A 22,153-nucleotide genomic window follows, 5' to 3' on the forward strand; every position below is an offset into this window, starting at 1 on the left:
AGAGATTCTTGAAGTTTTCTTGGTAATTTTCACATTGACCAAATAATTAACGTCTTCATCGATTGCACGTCTATCTCTTTACACTGTAATATATAAATCCCAGCAATTGCGATACAGTCGGCGAGTGACAAAACAATATAAAATACAGGTAAAAATGTAGAATAAAATCTTTTCGTATGACGCTTCGTTTTCGAGAAAATTGAGCTGGAAAATTGAACTTAAACTTGGCTAATTACCGACTACGTACGAGCAAACAATCAGCAGAAGATTATTCTGCATGCAAAAGATAAGTAAAAAATGTGGAACAATATTTTTCCGTTTGAGACTTCATCTTCAACAAAATAAGGTTTGAATATATCTAGTCAAAGAATTTCTAAATTTATTTTTCTCGTGATGTAGGCGTATAACGGGAAAATTTTATTCCACGTTATCGACTTATTTTCACATGCAGAATAACCTCCTGTCAATTATTTACTTCTGTCCAGTCTGTAATTAGCCAAATTCAAGACAAATTTTGAGATTCGATCTTTTCGAAAACGATGCGTCATACGAAAACACTTTATTCTATACTTTCGATCCGTTTCGTCATCTTATTGTCAGTCTTATCACGATCGCTGAGATACTCTGTAATAATTATACAAATCTCCCATAATTATAAATCAATTAAAAATCAATCGGTGGCCGCCGCGTCGATGTTGCACCGATGTGAAACGCAAAGACCGCGATCGTCGTCGCAGGGCTTCCTTCCTGGCTGACCGAGAAATCCGTTAGGCTCATCGTTTCTTTCTCCGCAAATTGTTGTTGCAAGGTCGGTTTTTCTTACTACCGATAGAAAGTCGCTACGGTTGCTTTAACTCCGACCGACAGGGTCGTTTTTTTGCGCTGTTCCTTTCGGTTTCTGTGGCTCCTTTGGATGAAAAAGCTCGTAGAAATATGTATGTGTGCGTTTATGTTTGAATTTGATCATAGAATTGTATACACACCTTGCACAATTTAATTTTGTATAAGTTTCGCTTGTGTAAGATCCACTAGAAATCAGCCAATTTTATCGAAATTCACGCGCGACGCTCAATAAACTCAGCTTACGATTGCCGAAATTTTCATCAAATACAAAATTATTCGTCAAAAATCCGTTATTAAATAGAATACGAGGTTCAATATCCTTTCAATTAGCTTATTCTACTTGATATATTTGGCTTGTCGGATGATTGCAAGATCTATAATACTTTGCTATTTAGCCTAAACTATTCCTAGCTGAAGAACCTTCAGAATATTTGAATATCAGGTGAAAAAATTAAAATGAAGAACACAATTCTATATGCAATAGCATTCCTAAATTAATAATACGAAGCTTACTATCTTTTACATTTACAAAATCATTCAACGTAGCTGATGATAAATAAGAACAATAAATAAAAAATGCATAATAGACAAATAAAATATAATATAAGATATGAAATTAGAAGGAAAATGTAGTAGTAGTGAAAATTAGAGTACACATAAAAACTTTATTCTCTACTTTTCGACTTATTATTTCATAATGAATATTCTATGCATATTTATGTATCTGTGGAAAATTAAAATGTGGACAAGCATAGACAATGCACATAATATACAAAATATTTCAATTATCCCTTATAGTATTTGAAAAACGAAATAAATCTCAATTTACTTTCCCTTTCTTACGTTGTATTTATAAAAATTAAAATTTGCATAAACATGATGTAATAACGAATAATTTTTTTTTTTAGCACATTCAGTGCATAGTTCGTAAAAATAGGTATAAAGAATGTTTGAATATGTGTATAAAAATTATGAATTTCTAAAAATTGAAATAATCTTACTGCTCGTATCGTTTTTCATAAGAAAGTGAAACGGAGAATCCTTTGATTTAGTAAATTATTAAAATAACTTAAATTTAACGATCTCACGATGATTCTCCTCTTCTAAAAAGTCTCCCTCTTGGTGTAGAGACAGAAGGAAAATACGAATTAAGAAGCAGATCTCATTCTTTCGATTATTCTTTGTTCGCAGAGAACTGTAGTTCCTCTAATTGATAATACTGGCATACGTCCGATACAGCTTCAGATATCGTTCCCGCGGAGCAATTTGTACGTACATAACACGCAATCCTTTACTGTGCGAAAGCGATTTGATTTATAACCATGCACATGCATCAGCAGGCAACTTCTTATTGTTAGACATTTTACATGGCTCACATGACTCACGCATGAATTATACTTCCTCGTTGTTGTTGTATCATAAATTCCTCATGGAAAAATCGCAAATCGTTTCCTTTTTTTCTTATCATTTTTCTTTCCATTCTTCTCTTTTCTTTTTTTTTTTCAAAATCTTCTCCACGACGATTCAAACGTCCATTTCCTCGCAGAATAGAAAGTCACGGCGATTACCTACGTTACGTTAACTGATTGAACGGTTTGAGTGTCACGAGTGATTTATTACGGCTCGTAAAACTCGCACAGGACTTACTTAAATACGAACACGAACCGATCACACTTGATATGTGTTATATTATTGCAACATTTGGACGTTTTAGCTGACACGAAGATTACTTGTTGAGAAAAATGAGTGATCTTAATTAAGGGCTTAAATGATGGCTTATTAACCTGTTGCGTATACGATCGAACTCGAAAAAGTGTTCGAAAAATGATTTTTTCAGAAATACCAACTGGATAGTTCGCTATAGGGTACAAGAAGCAATAAGAGAACTGAAAAGTAATTTTCCTATTGTTTCTTTCGCTTAGAATGAACTATCCAGCTAGAATTTCTGAAAAAACCATTTTTTGGACTTATACAATATAGCATGTATATATATGTATGCTGTATATACTTAATATTTCATTCGGGTTTAATTTAAAAGTGTAATTGTATATTCAATTATATCTTAATGCAAGGATTATGTAATTGAACATTACAATTTTTCTTTTCTTGTAATTATGATATCCACATGATATTCAATGAATTATATCTAATTATGGTATATATATATGTAGGAATGTTACATTATTAGTTTGTAGGTAACAGTATGATTTATACAATATCGTTTGCAGTCACACGAAGTCGAATATAATACTTCGTTTCACGTATTCGTTACTCACTACTTCTACGACACAACGACACAACGATCTTCACACGACAACGATAAATTCAACTCTGACCCTCCTAACTCTCGTTACAGTGTTTTCCTTAACATACCTTGGTAATACTCACAACACTCCTTGACAACGTTAACGTATCTTGACAACGCTAATAAATAATTACCCCTCTCGCCACGTCCCTCCCTGATGCCACACTATCCCACATGTATAATTAGTTAAAAATAAGTTACGAAATATTTACTACAAACATATATCTAGTGTAGAATTGATACATACAGTCATCTTAGGGCTCTAAATATACAGGGTGGTTGGTAACTGGTGGTACAAGAGGAAAGGGGGTGATTCGACTATATTTTCGACTTCTTTTTTCGCGTAGAATCACCCCCTTTCCGCTTGTACCACCAGTTACCCACCACCCTGTATATTTACATGCGGAACTATCAAATATCTCACAAGCATTTGATATATTTCACACAGATCATTAAAATCATATTGATATGACATATCATTGATTTGAATATAATTGAAATACGTAAAGGAGAAACATGTAGGAAATATAATTTCATAAAATTAAATCTTATTGAAAGCAAGACATCGTTAAAAAAAATGTTATGAGATTTCGCATACGTGTATGTGTTATTAGGCGGGTTGGAGACAGTAGTACAAGCGGAAAAGAGATCATACATTTAAAAATATGATAATTTTGTCATTAATGATTTGAAGATAAGGAAATCACCTTTTCAAAAAAATGTCAAATGGATTTACATTATACATTTCGACACGGGTCGGTTTCATTCTGACATTCATTCTTATGAATTATATTTATATTATAATTTTATTTTATATTTATATATTTCCAAATATTACTTAAACTTAAATGTATAGAACATACATATACATGTATGGCATAAAAAAATCCGAGATTTCTAAAGTAAAGTTCTGATCGTAATATTTAAAGAATGAAATAAATTTCTACTTGGGATTACTTCCTCTAATCGTGTACACTATAGGCAATTATAGGTATAATTTATTTTCGATAGAAACGGAGGAACGTATTAAAAAATAGTGGACTCATAAGTACAAAAGAGTTTTACGTCCAAGAGATTAGGAATCGAAGTATCGAGTGCTTTTATTTTTCATAGTTACTAGGTTAAGAGGATAACGTGTCTGTGATCTCTCTATAAAGTTTACGAAGAAATAATGCAAAAACAACTCGTAAAAGAATGATCATAGATTTCGTTGAACATATTCGAGGGTTATAGATATAAACATAGGTTTATAGATTAACGAATATCTAATATGTACGTTGACAAGCGATGCGTAGGATCAAAAGGATTAAACCACACGTATATAGCAAAATAAAATTGGCTGTAAGAGAAAGTGTTTAATTTGAATAAGCTTCTAAATATGTATGTCTGTTTTCAGTGTATACAAGAATGTTATAAATATTAATTGTTGCAGTGAAATAGGCATGATGTAATATTTCTATTATTAGAATATTAAATAATATTCGTATAATATTATTCAATATTATTTTAATATTATACGAATATATTGGGTTGTCCGAAAAATTTCTTTCGCTTCGTAAGATGATAATAGATGAACAACAATTTCTGTTTTATATTATTTTATTGAATTAGTTGTGACCCATTTCGTTCTATTTCTATTATTATGTTCGCGCATAACTCGATAAACTAATATAAAACAAGAAACATTGTGCGTCTATTATTTCCTTAGAAAACGAAAGAAACTTTTCGGACAACCTAATAACACAGCTGGGTTTAAGACAATATTGACCTAAGTATTGACAGTAACTAACTATAAGTTTCATACGGGAGAGATTAACTCTAGGGTGTGAACTGGTCTTTATAGTTTGCAGTATATATTATTTGACTATTATTATTGACTTTACAATGTGATGGCTCGAACTTGCCTTGAGATGACACAAACGTAACCGTTAGTGGTCGGTACATAAATAGTCAATGGTTAGAACATAACTAACGAAGTGTTTGTTAAAGAACAAGGTCGTTTATGACCTACTTTTGAAGAAATTCATTATGAAAAATGAGAAATTGATCATCCATTGAAACATTGTTGGAAAAGGACAGTAGCGAATTACGATTACCAATCTAAGATTATATTAATTATATAGCAGATTATATTTTTAATAGAAATTGTAGTATGTACAGATTCGTTTCAGATGCTAAATTTTAGAACGAACGCTTTACTTTGGATATTCTTGCACATTAATTCTTGTGTTTTTTGAATGTTCAAATCTTCTACTTAAAATGCATCAACATCTGCAGTCTAAAATGATAAACAGAAAATTTTCTTTTTTCCAACATCTATTGAAGATAATTACCTACCTACGCCAGATTTATGATAGAGAAAAGTCGGCTTCTCCACTTGTCTTTGAGAGAACAGCATCGACAATTATATCAAATCGATTCGTATCCGAGTCAATGTACAAGATTCACTGAATCAGAAATAAAGTCCAACAAGTTAGATTCAACATAATTGAGAAAGTTCTATATCAAAATTACGAGTTTAACAAAATCAGTCAGTCAGTTTTATAAAATCTGAAATTGACAAACTGTTATCTAGACGATGCGTATTAAAATTATTTTTTCATTACAAATATATTTGAAGATCTATTAATACATTTCTTGTATATTACTTAAAAGACGAACAAATTTCTAGGGAAGCCACAACGAACGAAAATTAATAGATAAAAGTAATCAACATGGAACAACATAATATTTACATTATCTCGTTATTTGTGACATTTTCTATATACTTTTCAAAGTATTATGTAACAATAAATGAAAAATAAAGAGAATATTTTATGTTTTATGATGCATAGTAACGCGTACAAACAGACGTTTTTATTCGACAAATTGCACTAACTCAGCTGTGACGAGTTTCATTATAAACTCGATGAAGCAAGGGACCTTCGATATTTCTGGCATGGAAAATTCAATAAAACATTAATGAATTAGGTAATTGCATTGAAGCTATCGGAACTGTCCTGTTGCTTTGAACGAAGACTAACGTGCGTCCTGCTACACAATTAATGACGAGAAAGTGACGAATCGATATTCTTCGACACTTATTATTTGATAAACCATTCCAACTGACTGTGATTAATTGCTCTTTAATGACACGTTACATTTGACGCTGGTGTTTACTATAACTCAGTCAAATATCTTGATAAACATCGTATATGAATATTCTGTTGTACATACGTTTAAAAATGCCAATATTTTTTATATTAATCGCATTTCGAAAATTTCACAATTTTATAGAATATATTTATAAAATATCGTGGAAATCCAAACTGTAATAGACGATGTGATCTTAATTATTATAATGGCATATAAAACGAAGACTTCTATTAAATACAAAGTATATGTATGTATATACCTGTTAATTGACATTTAAGAAAATATATGTCGGAGATGTAGGACATCGGTCCTTTCTTTTGGAATTTTGGGAAGATCCCCGATACTTTGGTCTAAACTATTTATTATAGATGTACTTAAATAATAGAACTTAGAAGTAGCTGTTGCGATACGATCTGATTATGTTCGCCCGAGATTTGCGACAGTGGGCTTGGGCTCGAGGTGACACAACTGGTCGCCGAACGTAGCCACGGTCACGGGATGAACGTTTTTACTTAACAGAAGAAGTACCAATATTGAAGGACACACGCTGTATTAACAAACAATCCCCGGGCAATGACGGCTCTACGCGGGTCTGCCTAGTAACGACGCCTGGAATTTTGTCGATATCCCCGGTCAATATGCAATTGACAAATGCGATCGTATCAGTCTTTTATTCTTGTGATCACCTTGGAGAGTTTTCACGCATCGTCTTGTCAGTCTGTCAGAAAGGTATCGAGCGTCACAGCTAACGTCACTAATTACCACGTTTGATTGTCAAACTCTGTTAAATCAACACTTGTACATATAATTGTAGATATAATCTTCATTGAACAACAACGATGGCTTGTCCTAACGAAGATACGCTACGCGCCCCTAAGACTAACGCCAACCCGACAAACCCAACATATAGATATGTGCATGAACTAATAAAACAGTTTAAGAAAGATCGTTAACGAGAAATTAATATGATATCGTACTATTAACAAATATTAATATGTTTATACTATAAATCCCATATAACATATTAAACAGTACAGAGATAGATAAACTTACCTAGCGTTCGTTTGGTAAGTAAATCTTTCTGCCTCGATTCCTGCGCGTGCTCTTGCTTGCAAATCATGATCAACTCCATAAACATAATCTGTGAATAGAGCATAATTTTTCTTATAAATTTACAACGAAGAATTGTAGGAATATCATGGTGTATAAAAATGGATAGTATATGCAATATTATTTATGTAAAATATTATTTGTATAATATATAATAAACCTCTTCTTAACGCTTTACACATTCTACAGACTATAGTTATTTCACAAATTATTATTAATGAATAGCAATGCTTAATATAGAGAAAAATATTAATATCCTATAATATGTTGTCTATACGTGTATGTATGTGTATATAAATGCACGTATGTATATAGTGAATATTTACATTCAAATTTTTCAGAGCCTGAGTCATGGCCAAAAAATGTATTCCATACATTTGAATAGTTTTGCATAAGAAATCATTGCTGTTTATTTATAGAATAATTTCGCAATAGTTGTTATTTTCTATCTTTCTTACCAGATTAAGTCATCGTCAATTATAATTAATCGTATTTTACTATCTTATAAGCAAAGAAATATTTCATTATAAAAAGTTATCAAGTTTTTTTTACTATAACATATATAATTTGACAGCTTCGTATCAATAAAAATAAGGCAATTAATTAATCATACTACGTATACTTTTGCATAAAACTTAAGCTTTTAAGTATGACAGTTTACGTCACAAACCCATGAGGGCAAAAGTAAATTAGAAAAGTATTAAAAAACGTTATACAATAAAGTAAACGGATAATAAATTAAATTGAAATAAATATTCAAAATTGATATACAAAGTATATAAGAAATTTGCAATAGATTCTAGTGCCTGGTTTTCTCAATTTATTACATTTCTTTCTTTTCTTGATATGAAAATATTCCAAAACTTATATATCTATACGGATATTTTAAGAAAAGTTATTAATTCAAGAAACAACTGCGCGACTTTAATAAATTTAAAATCTATTATTTATTGATTAATTGCAAATCATTTACACGATGTTTCTCAGATTAACAATATTAAAGATATGTTCACTTATCTAAAATTTTATGAATAATTTATACAAAACATTTTTAAATATATGAATCCTATGTAACGAAACACGACTATTATGATTATACTGGTGAAACGAATCTGAAAATGTATATGGAAATTATGAGATATGAAAAGCGTCGAAGAATTTGAACAGTCAATTATTTACTATTACTATAATGAGACCACCTTTGGTAATAATTGTTATGTTTAAGCACACTATTCATATCTGTAGTAATGGTAATTATTTAATAAATATCTTATATAATCTTTTAGAGTTTAAGGTAACTTTCCTGCCATATAAATTTTCAATTATGGATATAATGACGATAGTCACGTCTTCTTACAGTGGTAATGAAATTTCAAAATGGTTCCGTTAATGTACTTGCACATAATATGTTCATAAAAATTTTCTGTGGCAAGTGATTAAATAGTTTCATGTACCAGTGTAGCCAAGACGCGACGTACAGCGAATGAAAGATGATTAATGATTACATTAATGAGTTCCTTAATACTAACGAGATATTATTCGCGACTCGATTTTCTGATGTAACTATGGAACATCATCGCGATCAACAACAACAACCAATTTTTGCTACGGCGTGAGAGAAATCTCACGATTGTCTTTGACAATTCTCCTCAAAATTGTAACAGCAACGATCATGTGCCTTTTTCGTTGCACAACAGATACATGGCTATTAAAAAAAAAAACACGATTTTCGAGTTCTCGATGCATATTTTAATTTTGTTAACGCACGGTGAAAGATTCCTTGAACTTTACAATTTTGAACTTTTGCAATGGCCAATGACGAAAATAACGTTGAGCACACTAAACCCGCGAATGATAAATGTATAAAAAAAATTATTAAAGACAACGTATTGATTGTGATAGAGTTAATGAATATTTCAGAGAGATTCGTGAAACAATTAAGATATAGTTAAAATAATAATGTGTCTTATTAACGCGCCTGATTAATAAATCTTATTAATATATTTCAATTATTAATATATTTATTAATTAAAGAAATTTTCATTTAATTTTATCTTTTCGTTTTATCCTTTCTGCTTAACCCGAATGACAAACAAAACTTTGGAAATAAAAGGTCTAAACGATATTATTCAACACTACGAACAAACATTCCAGATATTAATTAGGAAATAAATTAATAATTGTTAAATATTTCTAATAGTAATCGTTAATTTTATATGAATTTTATTTTGCTAATTTAGTAACTATAATTCTTATTATCTTTCAGATCTTCTTTTAGTATTATTATAAGCAATTTCCTTGTAAGCTATCAATTTATAATAGTTTTGGTTAGCTGAAGGAATGTGTTCTTAAAGCGTAGTCTATATATATTCTGATACTTCGAAGGAATTAATTAAGAATTTCTACTTGCCTGAAATATCAAAATGGTGGACTGTCGCTGTGACTGCCAAGGCCACAAAGATTATAGTGGATAGCAGACCTAAGCTGCACCTGAAGCAAAAAAAAAAAAAAGACAAATTCAGTCAGAGGATGAATATTCATGCCGAAGAGAAAATATTTTCGGAAACATTTCAAATCGCATTATGTCAAAGTACAGGAATAATTGTTCTACAACGTAAATTGCACCAATGTAAAATGTATTAATGATAAAATATTAAAATAAATTAATGGTTAGATAGCACTTGCTATATGTTTATGATATTAGCAAGTTATACGTTTATATTATAGTATCTATTATACAGCTCAGCAGTAGAATATTATAGTTCAATATCCGCTGATACATACATACATACCTACCGGTTTTAAATATCACACCTTGAGTTAATCGTGATGATAACCTTTCTTCTATCAGTTAGAGAAATAGCCTTCATTCGATACATAATTTTGCATAATATCCACTTAATACCGTATTAATAAATTGACGAGTTATAAGACGTAAATGATGTTGTACGTTTCAGGTTATAGGCCTCTATTATGCAAACACTTTCTATATACATATATATTATAATTTTATTATAATATTATAATTATAATATAATTATACAGGGTGGTTGATAACTGGTGACACAAGCGGAAAGGGGATGATTCTACTCGAAAAAAGAAGTCGAAAATATAGAATAAAAATTAAAAAAAAATTTTTTTTTTAATTTTTCCATCGAGACAACGATCCACAGTGAGATCCGTTATAACGAGACGTGATAAAATGCACGCGTACCGAGCGAAAATTCAAAGTCGATTTTCTCGAAAACAAAGCCTCAAGCGAAAAATTTTTATTCTACATTTTCGACTTCTTTTTTCGCGTAGAATCACCCCCTTTCCGCCTGTACCACCAGTTACCAACCACGCCGTATATTAATAATTAAAAATTTATTATAAGTTAAACTTGTAATTTTATTATAAATTAAATTAGTAATATAATTAGTACATTTAAGCGTCCATCGCATATTGGTTACAATCTCAAAAGTTGGAAGAATTTGATATAAACAGAATTTTAACAAGTCTCGTAAGACTAATCATTTACTTATTTGTTAAAATAATACGTTGTGATAATGTATATGTTAAATTTTTTATCTTCAAATAGTAAAGGTGAATGATTAAGAAGATGAAACATCAAAGAGAACACAGTACATCACAAGTACAACTTCTAAAGTTTATTATAGAACCTTACGTATTTTATTACTGGACTCTATTACACTTGTATTAGATTATTATGCAAGCAAATTGAATTTTGTGACTTGTAGACTTTCACTGATAATATTGCTTCAATTGCATAAGAGAGTCGTAAAGATGTAAATTTATAGCAGCTCTTAAAAATCAATTTCCTATCTACTGTGTCTAATATTAACATTCGTATAAATATATTATTCGCATTCATAACATTCTACTACAATATATATGTATATATTTAGGTATGTTCATAAAAATATAAAAGTATATATTAATGTCCTTTACCACATACAGCTGTAACAACTAGACTCCAGATTTTTATACACTTTTATATTTTGATAAACATACATAAATAAATGGAACGTAAAACCCTTGTTGTATCCAATAAATATCATAGTAAACACTGTACTTTGTATATTTTATATATTTTCGCATATAATATATGTGTATCGTGTGCGTTTTTGCATTCTCAAATTTGTCCATAAATACATAGAAATCCGCAGTCTAGTTATTAACAATCACAAAGATCACAGTTATGATAGGTCTTTCTGTGTGTCATCAATTTTCTAATTAAATCAAGTAAAATTGCAGACGATCATATACATCCATAAACAGTATCATTCTCTCTCCTCCTCTCTCTCTCTCTGTCTCTCTCAAAACTATTAATCATATTAAACTATCAATCATAGTTTAAGTGCAAGTAAGGGAAACACGATTCTCTCGTACTAAATACTGCCAGGTATCTTTAAAATCATCGGTATGCGACTTGGACGAATGTCTCTGCTGAACTGCGCATACTTTCTCTGCGAGAGCAGGAGAGAAATGCAATGCCGAAGGAAGACAGAAAAGATAGACAACGAGAACGAGAGAAAAAGGGAGGTTGGTATTGATAGAAAGACAGAAAGAGAGAGAAAGGCCATGAAAGATCAAGAGCAGCGAGCGGATTCGCTCGAGAATCGGGTAGAAGAATTTTTCCCCGCTCCGATGGACGTTTTACCGCAATCTCGGCTCGCGAGTTACGCATCGAAAACGTTATTTACAACAACGATTTCCCTCTCATCTCGTTTTTTCTTCGTAGTAAGATCATCGAAACAGCAAAAGTGTCGCGAGCTTCTTACACGTATCGTGGCTGGCTCACCGCGATATTTGAACACTTCTCATGAAGAAATTTTATGTATATATTTTGTGCGTGCTATGTATAAAACATTGAAAATTTTATTTGCAATAGTCGTAATGAAATACGACTGCAAGACTATACTGGTAAAACTTGAGATCAATCTGAAGAGAGATATATATAGAAATTACAACATTTTCACTGCAAAGTATATACCTATATGATGGAAAATTAGTATACAGCATGAATAATAAATGTTAAAAATGGTGTCGCTGTATATCGAGGTTCGTTAATATAAATCGACTTGTTGTTTTGAACGGTTTTGTAATCCTGCGAAATATATACTTGCACCGAATATCTTGTAGCTTCTATGTACATTTCCAATTTTTGTCAAACTTTCTCAATACAAACATAATGGTCGAGTCTCATGACAAAGCTAACAAAATTCCAAGTTGTTTTAAAAGATTTCTATACGCGTTGGAATACTTTTGTAACCAACTGCACACTTGCACTAAATATTTCCGTGTTTCTATGTACATTTTCAAATCTATCTCAGATTTTATCGATATAACCACGATAGTCGTGCCTTCTTACAAAGTCGATGAAATCTCAAAATCTTTTGTATAATATGTACAATGTATTCATAGAAAATATCTACAAGCGTCGAAAGGCTTTCAACCAGCAAGCTTTCAGCAAGTCCGCGCTGTTTAGCGATCTTCCCGCGTGGACGAGACACGCGCGATCCAAAAAAAGAGGGAGAAGAGACGAAGCGCCTTTTAACGATTATCCTTGGTGAAATTCTTACTTGGAAAGAACCGCTTTTTTTTTAATCCGATTTCTTTGATCTACACTTGGAAATAGGCAAGAGATGCGGAGTGACGTAAGATCAGTAAAATTTATGATTAATGAATTTTGATGAAATTGGCGTGAGGCTAAGAAATTAATGATTGCGGGTATTGAGAAATATTTCTAATAAATTTAGTTTGACAAATTGAATTAACATATATAAATTATTTAAAACATTCGCTGGTATTGGCATATATGTCGTGGCAAATAATTATCTAAAACGAGATTACTAGATTTTCAGTGGTAATAATTACGGATATTACTGAATTCTTATTTTTGTACAGTTAAAAAGGAATTCAGGAGAAAAATAAAGCAGTAAGTAGTAAGCAATGAGCTTAAAATAAGCATTATTATTTCACGTAGATATTACGGAATGTTTTTGCGATGTTTTGGAAAATAATATGTCTCTTTTTATTTTGGGTCTAAATCTACTTTGTTAATTAAATATTTGTATTTCTTCTAGTCAGTTTTAGAAAACGATCGTTTATTCCAAAGAGCGTTGGGCAATATAGACGTTATGATAAAAATCGCAAACTATAGTACAATCATCTTCTAATTATTCTTTTCAAAAGATGATAGTCATATCTATAGTAAACTAAGGATGTTTCCGATAAAAACGATATGCGATTTTCAGAAAGAAATAGCTATATTTTAATAACATAAGTGAATATGTTAAATAAATATTGATAAATGTTATATCAAGATAGAAAATAAAACTTAATACACATCAAAATTTAATGTTCTAGGATTCCTATGTTCTAGAATTAGCTTCTGGAATTTTTTAAAGAATTAAGATGGAAAAGCTGTTTCGCTTTGGAAAAAGCGGACAAGCTAAATATAAGTTTATCGAATTTCTATATAGAACATCAAGAGAACTGCACACTTCATCTTAGAATTATATTGATAATAGATGTATCACAAGACACGAGGTAAAGTTGAATAAATGTTAGGAGATAAAAACTGGTTAAAATGTTGAAAATCTAGTATTCTTTAGGAGAAGTTAATATTTTTTAATCAATTGATGTTTTATTGCCTAAAGAAGAGTGAAAAGAGAGTTATCATTGTTTAAAATTAGTAATGAAAATGGCAAGGACGAGAGTTATTAGAAAACAAAAGAGAGAATGGAGAATTGAGAACAACTGAATTAAGAGGAATTTTTTCGAAAGCGAGCCGAGTGTGTGGGTGATCGTGAGTTGTGAGGAACGAGGATTCCCCGAGAGAAAAACGCCGATTACGAAGTAATCGTTGACCTTTCGTACTATAAATCGTGTCGAGTATCGTATCTCGCCATTCTTCATTTTTAACAGCTTCCCTACATTCCTTTTATTCTTTTCGTACAATTGTAAAAATGAGCGATGTTAATATTTTGACGCTTCAATCTGATGTCCACGTTCATTTGAGATTTTAAACATTGAATTGTTAACTACCTGCATTCTTTTACGATTCCATTCGTATAGATATTCATACTAAACATAAGTTTGATACTAATATTCGTAATAAATATACAGGGTGATTGGTAACTGGCGGTACAAGCGGAAAGGGAGTGATTCTACGCGAAAAAAGAAGTCGAAAATATAGAATAAAAATTTTTCGTTCGAGGCTTTGTTTTCGAGAAAATCGACTTTGAATTTTCGCTCGGTACGCGTGCACTTTATCACGTCTCGTTATAATCTCACTAGATCGTTGTCTCGATGGAAAAATTAAAAAAAAAATTTTTATTCTATATTTTCGACTTCTTTTTTCGCGTAGAATCACTCCCTTTCCGCTTGTACCGCCAGTTACCAATCACCCTGTATATTTATTACGAATATTAGTATCAAACTTATGTTTAGTATGAATATCTATACGAATGGAATCGTAAAAGAATGCAGGTAGTTAACAATTCAATGTTTAAAATCTCAAATGAACGTGGACATCAGATTGAAGCGTCAAAATATTAACATCGCTCATTTTTACAATTGTACGAAAAGAATAAAAGGAATGTAGGGAAGCTGTTAAAAATGAAGAATGGCGAGATACGATACTCGACACGATTTATAGTACGAAAGGTCAACGATTACTTCGTAATCGGCGTTTTTCTCTCGGGGAATCCTCGTTCCTCACAACTCACGATCACCCACACACTCGGCTCGCTTTCGAAAAAATTCCTCTTAATTCAGTTGTTCTCAATTCTCCATTCTCTCTTTTGTTTTCTAATAACTCTCGTCCTTGCCATTTTCATTACTAATTTTAAACAATGATAACTCTCTTTTCACTCTTCTTTAGGCAATAAAACATCAATTGATTAAAAAATATTAACTTCTCCTAAAGAATACTAGATTTTCAACATTTTAACCAGTTTTTATCTCCTAACATTTATTCAACTTTACCTCGTGTCTTGTGATACATCTATTATCAATATAATTCTAAGATGAAGTGTGCAGTTCTCTTGATGTTCTATATAGAAATTCGATAAACTTATATTTAGCTTGTCCGCTTTTTCCAAAGCGAAACAGCTTTTCCATCTTAATTCTTTAAAAAATTCCAGAAGCTAATTCTAGAACATAGGAATCCTAGAACATTAAATTTTGATGTGTATTAAGTTTTATTTTCTATCTTGATATAACATTTATCAATATTTATTTAACATATTCACTTATGTTATTAAAATATAGCTATTTCTTTCTGAAAATCGCATATCGTTTTTATCGGAAACATCCTTAGTATTAAAATTGCTTTAAAATTTTTATATATAATATTTACGATATATATTAATATATATTAATATATAGTACAAAATTTCAGGTTCTAAGTTGGAATTATAAATTTGTAATGAATTAAATATATCAGAACATAGATTTAAGTGAGTTATTTTATTGCTTATTTTTTTAGGATAATATAAGAATAACGGGATTGAAATATTAATTAATTTTATTAAAATGAAATTCCTTTGCCATATGAGATGGTATATAAGGTGCTATGAATGAATTACAAGTTCAAGTCGATATCATTTTATATTGATACTATAAATTAGTACAAAATATGTACGTATATTAATTCAGCTTTACTAAACTATAATAAATAACTATGTATATATGTGAACACTCATTTAAAATTCATTTAATGAAACTCATTTAAATTTAGCAATTTAACTATTGTACTGAACAAATTTTCATTTATGCATTTCCTTTTATTCAAGCCGGACTAATCGCAATAATTTTTCTTCATAAAACCAGAATATCTTGTTTAATATTTGTGTATGTTTAATATTAATTATTTTATTAATACAACCACAATCTGTTTGTTAATTCAGACTGTCGATACAATTACATAACGTAAAATCAAAACATTTCTTAGTTTCGAATTATTAATAACACTAGAACCTCGATTAATTGCGTCTATATATGAAACCTTATATCTTTTCAATTTTTTAGTCAATTGAAAGGACCAGAGAAAATATTTTACAAATGTAGTTTCTTAAAAATCAAGGTTAGTGAAAAAAATAATAAATAAAATTTCTGTCCCTTTAATACATTTTATCGTGAACTTTGAAGGATATATCCGTATACGTAGATTTTTCTGTTAAACTTTTACTCTATCTATAGCGTCTTCAAATTAAAAATTCTGCCATTTATGTCACGTACAGTCACTAAACTGTTCTAAATATTCTACATTTTGTATACTTCAATAAATAAGTAAATATTCTAATCATTTTTATTCTAACAATTTCGAGACATTTAACCATCAAACCGCCTTTACAATTAACCTTTAAACCTATTAAAAACGCCTGAACCTACCTAACAACGAGATGCTACCAATTCGACTCGAACGTTTCACTAATCTCCGCCATTCACCTAATACAATATACGATCTTTCAACCGGAACCTAATAATTTCGATTCAACCTCCTTTCCAAACACCATGATCTAAAAAGTACCGCAATCCATTGATGAAGAAAAGACGTTTGCTTCGTCGATCTTGTCTTAGAAAGTAACTCTAACGTTCTTACGCGCGACTACAGAAGAACACAAGCACGTTTCAATGATGATCGGTTGGGAGACACTGGCCTTTCGATTTCGACTTTCGATGATATCGCGTATATGTAGGTGGACAGAGGAAAAGGTGGGCCTGCTCGGTTCCCCCGGGGCCAAATAGAAACCAGATCAGAGAGCAGCAAGTTGGAGAATTCCTGTATAGGAGGGTGAGTCGACCCTGTTCTTCGCGCGAGAATCAAACAGCAAGTGGACTGTCCGAACGATATCTATCGCTCTTTCATATCGGATCGATCTTTGTCTTTTTGGCTAAGAAAATTATATGTTGATTCGTTGTAACATACCGTTACGATGATCAGAATAAGATAAATTAGAATACAAAATTTTAAATAACGCAGGCAACCGAATGAAACGAAAAGTGTCCTATCTGACGAGCAATAACTTTCAACCAATTTTATCGCAACGTAATCCATATTTTATGAAAATTAAATATCGCCGCCCGTAAGCGAGACATATAAAAATATCGCGTGGGAATCAACGTGTTAATGAATGTTTATTTATTGTATTAATTTTAGGTATTTCAATATTTTAACCATCCAACACGCTAAACAACTTTGCGCTATTTTTACTGTTTCAGTTCAGTTCTATAAAACTAAATTCGAACGTTCCTCTTTTATAAAAAAAATCGGCGACGAAACAAATAAAAATTTGAAAGTGGACAGTGTAAGACTTACTCGTATTAATAATTTAACCACGCAACACGCTCATTGGCTTATTATATTAAATAATCATATTACAACGTGTGAATGTGAGATATAATTATTTCGAATAATCGCTGTTAATGTACATTACTGCTTGTCGTTAAAATCTCATCCTACGAAATACTTCAATTTTAGATCTAATTTTTACAGGCCTCTCAAAATCAACCGATGATATTACGATAGAACTGTGATCAATTCGATTTTTATAATTTAATTCAAATTGTAATAGGAAGTTTCAAATAATTTTAAACAGAAGTATTCGTAGACGCGTTTTTGACAAACATATAACTTTCTTCGAGGTATTTTACATATATTGACATTAAAAAGGGACAACAATGTTTGTCATACAAATGCAACAATCGCGTTCAGTTTTTATTTTTGTTTCCCACTATTTTCTGCAAGGGACTGTCAACGAGTTTTCTATCTGACCGATGTCCTGATAGTCGAGATTCTACCATATCTTGAAATTTTTCTGAAATTTCTCTACGAACTTCCCGAACGACCCAATATATATATATCGGACGTTATCGAGGAGAAGCGGCATGAAATTCCTTTCACGGCTTTCGAAAGCGTTAAGAAAGTCGCTGGAAGAAAGAGAACCTGTTTAATAAAGACTCGTTATTTTGCTTCGAACGACCATGTCGTTTGTTTGTATGGAAATTTTTTAAGTGCGTGGGAAAACACGGGCGCAGATCCATCCAAAGGGTATGCGAACGATCGCATTAACGCGCTTCGTGCTGGATTCGACTTGCGCTTTTAATCTGCCTCGTCTGATCTCTCGACGAGGCAGAAAACCTGATTAAATCGTGATTCCAACTCCGCGGGTCACGGACAATGGCTGCTCTTTTGGAAAAACTCGGTCAACTTGCATTTGTCTTTTCTCTCGGTCACGATGGAACGATGTGATCTTGGCTGTTGGAAAGTTCGGTTTCAGTGCGAACAGGTTCTGGGTGCAATTGATGTAAGTGCAAACGAAGGAGTTTGAATTGTGATAAGACTTGTGATAACGAGAACTTTGAAGAGTCTGAATCGTTTAGGAACATTAGAGGGTTGGTGCATATGAAACGTCGACTTCGCAAATAAAACACAAAAATAGTCCTTACGTCGATCATCATTCAGTGCACTTTTTCGACGACCATCTAATTTCGTTATTCCAAGTTTATATATTCGTTATTAATTCGTGTATTAAAAATTACCGGTTATCGGATATAAAACTTATTGGAATGTGGTGGTTGTAATTTCCTTTGAAATCATTTGCGTAACAAACAATGATCCAAATATAACAAAGGATGTGTTTAACTTCCTTTAAATGCCACGTTTCTCGACAACTTCTACTTCATACTGTCTAAAAATCTCGTATAAGACGACTACACGAATATTTTGATCATTTATGATGGCCAATATTAAATTTTCCATATTTCTATTATAAATCGTTTTAATATGTGTGAATGTACATACTGTTCGATACATGAATATTAAATATTGAATATATGTGATTTGTCGTAAATTTGTAGTATTTATAACTGTCTGACCTTTATGAAACAAGGAGCCACAAAAGTATGTATCCAAGATTTAAATAATCAAGTGGAACGTATGCACTAGTTACTGTTACTAAGAAGGATAAATTACATGTCATTGAAAATATTTCAAAATAATTATGATAAATTTAGTCAGTTGGTATGGAACAGTTTAAAGAAACGGTTTGTACAATGCGAAGATAAAATAAGAGAAAGAATATGTATATAAATTTGAGGATTGCTTTACACGGGTCACTTCACATAAATGAATTATAAAATATCATATTTGAGAAGAACACGCGATAGAGTATTACGCATATCGCTATCAATTACCGAAATATGAAAGATATTACGAACAGAGTTAAGAATAATATTAACAATTATTAGAAGGTTAATTAATTTGTATAAGGTATGCAGTTTTACGTAATTATATATATGTTACATACGTTTAGTTTGTGACAATTTACTCCATCATTCTGGTTTCAAACGTGAAAGATATATCGAACTGTAAAGAAATGCACTTGTATTGAATCAACACTCAAAAATATATCCAACAGCATATCGAAACGTATGATCGGATTTTTCACGCTGACTACACAAAAAATGTGTCTTTCATCCGAACAAAATATTTTCTACATCTACAAAATTATTACTCTCCCATTACGATCACTGGAACTTTCACACATCCATATTCACAATGAAACAAATAAATAAATTCGCGATCAATTTATAAGAAAATTAAGCACATAATTTACGTAGAAACTATCTCGTCGTTAGAAATCAAACGAATCTTGTCTTTCTTTTCCTTTAGCCTCGAACCAAGTCGATAAGCACAATGCAAGTGACTTTGTACTTTTCTACGGTTTCTTCACCTTCGCTACACCTAATGAACGCTCACTTTTCTGCCTGTCGATGCATGACACTTTCCTTACTGTTTTCATAAATCATTTCAATGTCAGGAAACGCGAGCAGAGTACAGTTTTCTTGCTTCTGCGTTACACTGTTCTAGTTTTCGTGATCACGATCACATGTTCCATATATATATATTATTCGACTAAAGCAATTCATCTTTAATGTGACATATTATAAAAACTTTTGATTTTCATTTCTGATCCCGTAAAACTTTCACATTCTGATGCAAAGAGGCTTCTGATTCCTATTAATCCTTTTCCTTTTCGATTACAGATTTTCGTCGCTTTTTAATGTATTATTTTAGTAACATAATATACATCAAAACAATCGACCTGCATTATCAAATATCTGATAAATTTTTATTTGAGATTATTTGAACCTCCGTTCTATTACATGTAAATCTAAAATTTTCATACCAAGATATTTATGTACTGAAAAATATCTGATTTATGTTAAATTGTTTTCGCATTCATTGTAATATTAATTTTTATTACGAAGTAGCACATGTTTCCAATTCCTTTTGTTGCGTTTTAAGCAATAAATATCATTTGTTTCGTCGATCGTAAATCCTTGAAATATCGCGTGTGTTTAGTTAAAAGCTACCGAAATTGTTTCCCTCTGTTTCTCTCTCTCTCTCTCTCTCTCGCTCTCTCTTAAATTATTGTGAAACATTCTTTCTTCTATGAATAAATTAGTGAATCGTTAAAGTTTTATTGGAACGTAATTTTTCTACTTTCCAAATGACATTTCCATTTTACATAAATTTCTACAACATTTTTATTTCGATTAACGATATATATATTCCAACCAAATTTCTTATTAAACGAAATTTTCATTGCATTTAAATTCCCACATAAACAATATTTCTATCAAACTGCATTTTTCATTGCACCATATTCTATTCCAACGACATTTCCAATTAAGCGGTACATATTCCTATTTCAAATAACATAATTCCCTACTATACGATATTCCTATTTCCACATATGTCGATTAACTTACGTTTCAAATTATATCAACGTACATACGTAAGAAAGTCATCGGATCAGTGCAGTTAAAACACGTGTCAGGAAATTTTCTGAATACGACGACGCATTTACCAGATTTCACTTTGTTCAGACGATCGATCTACCATATCTGCGATTAAATAGACATCAATCAGAGTTCGAAAAGATACTGATTTTCATTGCTTGATCTCTCGGTCTTGACTTTACTTGGCTGTCACGCGGAAATTCCTAAGCCGCTTCCTAATCCGGTCCGGACAATTTCCTTTTCTACTAAGTCACTTTAGACATTTATCCCTTGCGAGAATTCAACGTGAAAAAACAAAATTCTTTTATCACTTTCAGCTGTATTGTCGTTTGTTAGCATAGAAATTACCATTTTAGGCCAGATAAGTGGCACACGGTTAAGGAAACTGTTTAACGTTGACTACGGAGAATTTATGAATACGTGAGGATTAAAAGCTTACAAGTTATTATATTTGCGCGTAGTACTTACTATAATAGTAAGACAGAGAGTGAGAGAGAAAACGAAACAGAAAGTGAGCCATACAGTACATCAATGGGAATTCTTATTTCTTTTGTTAGCTTTTAATTGATATACCCAATTTAAATCAGTTTTGGTTTCATTCCTTATTACTCGAATTAATTTTAGTTTCAGGTAGAGATTATTTATTACAGTGACGAATGATTTTATCGTAAAATATACGGCACACTGATTATTGTTATTTCGCCTTGTTAATTTTATTATATAACTTTTAAGCGTAATTATGCATAAAACATATATGTTAAATTTAATCAAAATTGGTATTAGGAACATTTAAATATTTAAAGACCTAGAAATATAGTATATAGGGATATAACCGATATTAATATATCAACTAAACATAGCAACATAATTACAAACCAATATATAACTTTCAACTTAAATATGTATCTCTCGCATATTTAGATGTTATCTATGTAAAATACT

The 22,153-nt window shown here is 31.1% G+C and overlaps 1 protein-coding gene across 1 annotated transcript in view; it reads right to left on the minus strand.

Annotated features, from left to right (window-relative positions):
- Positions 1 to 22,153, minus strand: part of LOC100740410 — a 74,968-nt gene that overhangs the window by 25,458 nt on the left and 27,357 nt on the right. The window contains exons 2-3 of the mRNA XM_012383329.3: positions 9,804 to 9,883; positions 7,337 to 7,424 (exon numbers count right to left, since the gene is read on the minus strand). Coding sequence (XP_012238752.1) covers positions 7,337 to 7,424; positions 9,804 to 9,883 — 168 coding nt within the window. The remainder of the gene's footprint in view (positions 1 to 7,336; positions 7,425 to 9,803; positions 9,884 to 22,153) is intronic.

The sequence above is a fragment of the Bombus impatiens genome, unplaced genomic scaffold (genome assembly GCF_000188095.3).
Source record: "Bombus impatiens unplaced genomic scaffold, BIMP_2.2 scf_0214, whole genome shotgun sequence".
NCBI classification, from domain to species: domain Eukaryota; kingdom Metazoa; phylum Arthropoda; class Insecta; order Hymenoptera; family Apidae; genus Bombus; species Bombus impatiens.